This window comes from Triticum urartu, chromosome 7A (genome assembly GCF_056163025.1).
Source record: "Triticum urartu cultivar PI428250 chromosome 7A, HENAU_Tu73, whole genome shotgun sequence".
In the NCBI taxonomy this organism is placed as follows: Eukaryota; Viridiplantae; Streptophyta; class Magnoliopsida; order Poales; family Poaceae; genus Triticum; species Triticum urartu.
In genome coordinates this window covers 624,063,770-624,072,320 of record NC_141879.1, presented here as the reverse complement: position 1 = coordinate 624,072,320, position 8,551 = coordinate 624,063,770, and the positions used below count along the sequence as shown (strand labels likewise).

The following is an 8,551-nucleotide window of genomic DNA, read 5'->3' as shown; positions in this document are numbered from 1 at the left end:
GACACTATCGCCCGCTGTGGCTAAGACATATTGCCACACTAGAGTTGTTAGATGAAGGCGCTGAAGCACGAATAATGATGAAAATGGACAACACCAAGCACCTGCAAAGGATAGGATTTGCCAGAGCACAAGGCTCGGCAAGATACCATACCGCCGCCAATGTAGACGAAATCTTATCCCCTTTTGGCTAGAAGATGTGGAAGGCGTGCGGGTTAGAACAGACATGGCAGAAGCTATTACCATGCCAATCACCGCGCCAACTCCTGAACCTTATTGTTTCCTTGACGGAGGACGAGAAACTACATACTATCTGCCTGCTGTGGATGTGGTGGACGGAGCGAAACAAGGCAAACCACAACGACCAGAGGGCTACGATCCAGGAGTTCACCTTCACGTTGTCAAAGCACATTGCAGAATGGCGCCTATATTGTGGAGAGCAGGGTCAGAGCAATCCTAAACCAAAACCCAGCTGGATCCGCCCGACCACAGACGTAGTCAAGATCAATTTGGATGGATCTTTTGATCCAGGGACTGGACTCGCGGGTTGGGGATGCATCGCTCGGGATCACAATGGTGAGGTGATCCTTGCCGCGGTAGGAAGCCTTTCACATATGGGCGAGGCCCTACATGCGGATGCATGTGCCCTGCTTCATGCAATTAAGCTAGCTGAAAGTCAGGGTATGGGACGAGTCGTTTTTGAGACGGACTGCATCGGGATCCAGCAAGCTGCAACGACGACTGCTCTCGACCGATCTAACCTGGGCACCCTGTTCCGTGAGATCAAATACCTTCTTTAGATTGGTTTTATTGATTGGAATGTTTCCTACTGTCCTCGTGTGTGTAATGTTCCTGCCCATGAGCTTGCGGCTATTGGTAGGCGGAATGTCAATGCCGACTACCAAGTGTGGTCGGTAGACCTCCCTAGAGTTGTATTCGATGCGGTGATCGCCGATTTGGCTGGTCCACGGTGATTTATGAAATGCAAGGTGTTCCATTTTAAAAAAAAGGAACAAGAGCAACGATCTGATGACGGCGGTGGCAGATCGAGGTGGAGAAGGAGCTTCATCGAAGAAACGACGGCAGACCTGCGAGGCACGAAGCCACCGAATCGGCATCACCACCTTCATCAGTGCCGCACACGCGAGCCAAAGGGCACCTCGGGCGGCAGCAAAGGCGAGGAAAGGGGGAGGAGGAGGGTGGCGGTGTTAGGGTTGGCTCCCTCGATGCGGAGGGCGGTCTCCGCGATAAAATGTTACTAATAATTTATGAACGTATTTTACACGTGCTAGGTTAACAGAGTTGGCTCTTGCAGGTGGGGTATACACATACATGTGTGTTTTTGCTTCATTTAAAAGCGGAAGCGTTGGAGAATCTAACCGCTACGGCCACCTGGAGCGGCAACTGCGGCGGTCTGCGGGGATGACGGTGCCGTTACCGGGGAAGAAGAAGCGTAGACGGCACGAGAAGCGCGTCCAGAACTGGGTGTTCTGGAAGATGCCCGTGTTCCCGCGCGTGCGCACCTTGCCGTGGAGGTCGAACGGCACGACGCCGGCGTTGAGCGACTTGTCCATGGAGCGCATCCCAGCCTTGTCCAGTCTGCGCCCCGTGGACACCACGTCGTTGTACTGCAGCGGCATGGAGCTATCCGGTGGCACCACGAACGGCGGCGCACGGAAGAGAAGCATGTCGACTCCTTGGAGCTTGAGGGCGAGGTTGACGCGGGAGAAAGAGGCGTCCGCCCTGGAGTCCTTGTTGATGGCCAGGAAGGCGATGGAGAGCTGAAGGTTCTGGACGGTGCCGTCCTGGCCCGCGTACTGGAGCGCCCCCAGCTGCGCGTCGGCGACCGCCAGGTACGGCATCTTGTGGTTGTAGACGGCGAACAGCAGGACGCCGAGGACGATGGCGCCGATGACGAGCAGCACGCACAGGATGCACAGCACCCACGCGCACGCGGACGTGGACCTGGCGGAGCTCCTGTGCCGCTTGTCGTCGTCCCCCCACCAGGTCTTCCAGGGCCTATTGTTCCTCGCCTCCACCGCAACCGGCCTCTCCATGCGCGTGCGGCCCTCTTCTCTTTGTCTGAGTCTATTCGTGTCGTCCTCCTCGTTGAAGTTGGAGCCGTGGTGGGCCGGCGGCCGCTGCCCCATGGTGGCCTGCTTCTCAAACCGCTTGGCCTGCCCCCGGAAAGCACTCGTGTGCCGCGTCTCGAAGAGCCTGACGCCCTTGACGTCGCCCGTGGCCGCCACGCGCTCGCGGTCATGCGACGTCCTGAGCGACCGCAGGTAGGCGCGGAAGCCGGCGTGTTGACCCGGCGACGTGATGAGCGCCATGAGCTTGTCCAGCGTGGCCCTGAGGAAGTCGATCATGGGGTTGGACTGCTCATGTGCAATATCGTTCCTGGCCTCCACCAGCTTCCCTTGGGCGCCGTGGAGGTCACCGCCGTCCGCCATCGTACGCACCTCGTCTAGGAAGGTTACGTGCTGCCGGCGGGCCCGCTCGGTCCTCAGGCCCCCCGGCATCGTGCGGCTCGGGTCAGCCGATCCGGTTGGGGTGCGGCGCATAGGGACCGGCAGTCTACGGGAGTAGAAAGGTTGTCCCCGAACACTGCACGTGTGCAAATCTTAGTTAATAATGGAGATGTATGGACGTACATTGGGAATATATATATATATATATATATATATATATATATATATATATATATATATATACATGTACTATGTACCTATAGGAGCACTGGGCGACGATGGCAGTGGCGTTCTTCTTCTGGCCGACGGCAGGGAGGCGGATGTGGGCGATAACCCTGCGTATTTCTCCGGCGAAGAGATCGCCGAAATGGACGATTACCGCGCCGGAGTTGTCGTCCCGTGTTTGCTGGTAGAGACGGGAGTCCACGTCCTCTAGTATGGAGTCGCCTGGCTGTGGGGACACGATGAGCTTGAGGTCCTGGACAACGATGCTGAGGAGGCCACCCAGGATCTGCGAGAAGGGCTCGGTCATGTTCTCCCCGTCATCTACGAAGTTGAATGTTCCTCCTTTGCTCCGCCTTGCAATCTCGTCCAGCACCTTCGTTCAGAAATATATGCACAGTGAATACTTAATTATCAAAATACTACTATCTCTCCGTTCCTAAATATAAGTCTTTCTAAAGATTCCAATATAAACTACATACGAATGTATATAGACATAGTTTGGTATACAGATTCACTCATTTTACTTCGTATGTAATCTCTAAAAAGACTTATACGTATTTAGGAACAGAAGGAGTAGTATGCATGCATGCATGTAAAAAATCAGGATGCACCTTATCTTTTTATCAAGGTTTTGAACAAACATCGGTTGTGGATTGAGTATGTACATGTAAAGTTTCGATTGGAAACTATGACAATTTGCCACCTATGCAAAAAGAAAGTAAAGAATGTGTACAATAGGAAGTTTGCAAAGTTCTACTAGTCTGAGGTCAGGTGAGTCGATCAAGTGCGGGAAGGTTATGTGGGACAATTGCAGATGTATGTATTTTTTTTTTTCAACTCCAGCAGTAGATGTAGTTATTTTGTACCATGCGCGTTAGGGCATCTCCAACACTATCCCTTAAAATGGAAACACTGTCTATTTGCGGACTGCGCCTAGACACGTTCACGGACACGATATGGAAGCTGATCATCCAATCGTGTCTCCTAAATACGCATCAAATCTGAATAATAGAGGTGCGTCCGGCGGACCTAAAGGACAAAGCATATGGGCTGTAAGGACACTACAACATAGTGTTCGAACTGCCGCAAAGTTTCTTCAAGTTTGCTTCCAGTTTGCGGGAAATTAGACATGCCAATACTGCGTTGGATAACAAAAAGTGTTCGGACCACGTGGTTCAAACATTTACAGATACGTTAAGGTACCCCAGAGTGTCTATTTACATGTGCATGCGGATTTTGTGATATAACTTTAATCATCATTTTGACCAACAAACCTTAAGCTATTTGTCACAAAAATAATATCATTTTAGTGTACATTCTAACAAATTAAATTTGTGCGAATCAACATGTGGTTGGATGGTTAAAGGGATTGTGGTATCCCCTGCCCACCAGAGTTCAAATCCTGATGCTCGCATTTATTACTGAATTTATTTCAGGATTATCGGCGATGCACATTCCATGGGAGGAGACGTTCTCGTCGGCGACGAGGTGCCTACGGTGACTTCATAAGTTTCAAGATGATATGCCGGCTCGGTCTTTCGGAGGTGCTCATAGGAGTAGGCTGTGTGTGTGCGCGTTCATAGGGGTAAGTGTATGCGTGTATATGAGCGCTTGTGTCTGTACTGATATTCAAAAAACAAATTAAATTTATATAACATATAATTAATATAGTATCATGATTGTCAAAGTTTAATCAAGAAAAATTAGTGCTTCCACAAAGCGAGCTTCGGGTACCCGATCAAGGGACTAATGAAACACGAGTACCCTATGTAAGTATGGGCGCATGGAGTAGGATCCACCATCTTTTGCCACCATAGAGATATGTGCCATGATTTCTACTACTTTTATGGAGGGTTTTCAGTGTATAACATGATGTTTTCTTGAGTTTTTTTCTTCTTATTTCGGAGCATGTCATAACATTTTCTTCGTGACTAGCATGCACCGTTACCTAGTTTCGTCGAATTTTTGTAAAGTGTGTCATAATGTTTTGTCATTCGTGGGTATGAGTAAAGATTCATAGGATGAATTTTCAACACAAGGAATGATAAATTCTTTACCCAGGCGGAAAAAAAGGAAACGATATGATGGAAAAACATTTCTGAGAACAATTCAGCATGTACCTTGGGATCGAAGTCAGTACCAAAACCAAACGTGTAGACCGGCACATCACTGACATCAACGTTGGTCGCATGCCCTATGTTCTCGTCCCCGTCGGACAAGAGAAAGATGCTGGCGACGCGGCCGCCGGTGATGCGTCGGCGGGCGAGGACGCCGAGGGCGGTCTCGAGGCCGTCTCTTATGTTGGTGGGGTCGATGACTTGCAGGCTGTCGACGATGTTCATGAGGTGTGGCTTGTTAGCGGGGGTGACGGAGAGGAGCGAGCACAGCCTCTCAGCCTCCTCGGAGAACTTGACAATGGAGAGGCGGTCCTTGGGCCCGAGCTTGTTGATGACGAAGTGCATGGCGGTCTTCATCTTGCCCAGCCGGTCCTTCTTCCTCATGCTCTTGCTGACGTCCAGGACGGCCACGAGGTCCAGCCCGAGGCGGTCGCCGGCGGCGGCGGCGGACGCGTCGTGGACCTCCAGCAGCACCTGCTGCCGGTTGTCGTGCAGCGGCGCCCGGTCGCTGGCGTGCCACCTGAGCCGCACGATGTCCGCTCTGTCCAGCAGAGGCGGGCCTGCATCACCATTCATCATTTTGTTCAGTGATCAATAGAGTATGATTTATGAATGAATGAGATGCAATGATGCTTTGATTAATGAATGAAATAAAATTACGGAACCACCTGGTGGATGTGCATAAGGGACGTTCTGGTCTTCTTCGTCGAAATCGGACGACATTGCGAGCGAGCGGATGGACTGCTCTGCTCTCTACTCACAATCTACCTATCCAAACAATGGCGGCGCGGTCACTTGCGTACTGGGTGATTTAATGAGATGCCCATGTACATATCCGACCGTTATAGGAGACGATGGAGTGGCATCAAGGAAATGAATGGAGTGGCAGGAGTATCTAGGTTTCGGCAGAGGTTTTGGTATCTTCTTTTCTCTCTGCCGCAGCTTTCATTTTGGAGTTTTAGGTATCATATGCTGGTTGTGTCGAAGAAGTCTCATCGGATTCATTCAGTGCCCATAGTGGCGCTTGTTTTTTATTTCGTCCAAGGATTAATTATCCACATGAAGTAGGTCACGACACAACGCGAATTGAGCACAATACCAAAGGCACCTCGTGTGTGCCTTTTGTTTTACGTATTTCTGACTCTAAACTCATGGGTCATGGCACAAGAGGTATGGGTCATTTCTGCTTCCCCAACACACTCATTCTACAACTATATTCTATTTCTATGTATTAAGTTCTTAAAAGTTTAACTCCTTCCGTTCTAAAATATTTGATGTTATAGGTTTGTTCTAATTAAGTCAAATTTTTGTAGGTTTGACCAAATCTATAGAAAAATATACCAACATCTACAATATCAAATTAGTTTTATTAGATTTATATAAAGTATACTTTTATGGACACAGATTTGGCGAACATGGTTTCACGCGCACCCCTTATGAATAGTAAATTAAAAAATACTAAAAATTAAAAAATCTGAATATTTCTTGTGATATGCATAATCAACCGCTACACTTGCGTATGAAGTTCCATGAAGAAATGGCATCCTTGGTATTTGGGCAAAAATGACAAAATGGAAGCTATATTAAAAAAAAACATTGTTTGATGAATAGTAAGGTCCCAATTCTATTTTCCTCACTAAGAATACCACAGATGTCAATAATTCACGAAACTTCACACGTGACTAGAATAGTCGGCCAAGTTTGATACCCAAAATTTTAGAATTTTTCAAAATTTCCTAGCATTTTTTTAATTTACTATTCACATGGGTGCGTGTCGAACCATGTTCATCTTGTTTTTTATATTTTTCATAATATATGTTTGATGTTGTGGATATTGATATTCTATAAACATGGTTAGTTTGACATATGACTAATAGTGATCTTCAAATATTTTGGAAGGGGCGAACTATAGAATAGGGATTAGTTGTTAATTACAAGTCAAATTAGGAAAACAATAAAAGGTAAAACTTTTGCCTTTCTAATATAATCAAATCATACTCACCAGCTGCATGATGGTGCTTGTAGGTAGACCTGGGCATGGACAGCCTGACCCGAAAGCCCGGCATTCAGGCCAGGCTGGGCTCAGGAAAGCCTGAAGAAAAGCCCAAACAGAGCATAAATCATTATTTTATTACAAATATAGGTATAATATTTCAGTTAAATACCCCCAAAATGATTATTTTTATAAAAAGAGCAACGTTCGTGGGTTTCGGGCTGGTCCGAACTGAGCTCGGGCTCAGGCTTGAGATTTTGAGCTGGGGCTTTGCAAAGCCCGGCCCGAAGGATACCCAGGTTTACTTCTAGAGTACAGTCGTACGTTCGCCTCATTGTCATCTATTCATATCTAGTCATCGTCTACTCCATGCAAAACTAGAGGATATGAGTACTCCCTCCGTTTCAATTTATTTGCAGTTCTAGGTTTATCCTAAGTCAGACAAGTTTGTAGAAAAATATATAAACATATACACGACCAAATTAGCTTCATTACATCCATTATAATAGATATGTTCATACTATATATTTGATGCTGAAGATATTAACAATTTTGTTATAAAATTAGTCAAACTATACTTTGATTGACTTAAGACAAATCTAGAACTTGAAATACTCGGCCAGCCCCACCGGTCATGGGATAGCAGCGACTATCCTTGAACGGCAATCCTTTCTGTGGTGCACCCCGCAAGCCTTTTGTCAAGTGTAAAAATCTGGTATTTGACACAGATTTGTAGTTCCTTCATAAAAAAAATATAAAAGCGTTTAGATCATTATTTTACGAGTGAATTGCAAAAAACCACCACACTACAATGTAGGGTTGCAGAAAAGACACTTCTATGAATTTGGGCCGAAAACCACTGATTTTTGGCCTAATATTTTGCAGAAAACACTGACAGGTCTCTTTGACATTTTAACCATGATTATGATATGTGGGTCCTGCAAAAGCTGATGTGGCATAATTGTTGGTCATTGGTATTTTTGCATAGGGACCCTTGGGGGGGGGAATCCAAAACGCAATCAGCTCCTGGGTCATGCGCGCGGCTGCTGCTTTGCTCCGCTGCTACTGCTTGCGGCTCCGTTGTTGCTGCTTGTACGCCGCCGCGCCGCCGCTGCTGCTTTCGCGGCGCCGTGTCCCTGCTGCTTCCTCTGCTGCTGCTGCTGTTTGCGCGCCGCCTCGTCGCTGCTGCTTCCGGGGCGCCGCGTCCCTGCTGCTTGCTCTGCTGCTGCTGATGTTTGTGCGCTGCCTCGTCGCTGCTGCTGCCGCTGCTTGCGCGCCGCCGCACCGGTGCTGCTTGCTCCGCTGCTTACTCCGGTGCTCCGCGCCGTTGCTCGCGCCCGTGCTGCACATCGCTGCCGCTGCTTGCTCTGGTGCAGGCCCTGGATCCCGACGACCACGACGGCGAGGACTTGCGGCGGCGGCTGGAGCTCGCCAGCGTCCAGGCCACACCTCCTCTTCTCTGGCGTGGGGACCGGGAAGGGAAAGTTTTTTCTGGAAGGGAGGTTTTTTTTGGTAAAAGACCAGTCATCAAATGTGGGTTCCATATATCATAATTGTCATTAAAATGGTCTAAATCAGTGTTTTCTGCAGAAGATTAGGCCAAGAATTAGTGGTTTTCGGTCCAAATTCATAGAAGAGTCTTTACCATAACCCTACACTGTAATGTGATGATTTTTTGCAATTCACTTCTATTTTACAGAGGGAGTACTTGATTAACAAACATTGTAGCGGAACTAAAGAAAAAGATG

The 8,551-nt window shown here is 48.0% G+C and overlaps 1 protein-coding gene across 1 annotated transcript; it reads right to left on the bottom strand.

Annotated features, from left to right (window-relative positions):
- Nucleotides 1-1,239: 1,239 nt before the first annotated feature.
- Nucleotides 1,240-5,635, bottom strand: LOC125528307 (uncharacterized). The gene is made up of 4 exons (XM_087537264.1): nucleotides 5,479-5,635; nucleotides 4,814-5,370; nucleotides 2,726-3,066; nucleotides 1,240-2,604 (listed from the first exon to the last, which is right to left on the bottom strand). The coding sequence occupies exons 1-4, from the start codon at nucleotides 5,531-5,533 to the stop codon at nucleotides 1,380-1,382; spliced, it is 2,178 nt and encodes a 725-aa protein (XP_087393390.1). The 5' UTR covers nucleotides 5,534-5,635; the 3' UTR covers nucleotides 1,240-1,379.
- Between the last annotated feature and the right edge of the window lie 2,916 nt (nucleotides 5,636-8,551).

Bases quoted from the DNA above. Each gene is read 5' to 3' on its own strand.
- LOC125528307 (XM_087537264.1), bottom strand. From the start codon at position 5,533: ATGTCGTCCGATTTCGACGAAGAAGACCAGAACGTCCCTTATGCACAT. The intron at 5,371-5,478 runs GTGGTTCCGTAA...ATGGTGATGCAG, and splicing joins CCCTTATGCACATCCACCAG to GCCCGCCTCTGCTGGACAGA. The intron at 3,067-4,813 runs GTACATGCTGAA...TTCTGAACGAAG, and splicing joins GTACTGACTTCGATCCCAAG to GTGCTGGACGAGATTGCAAG.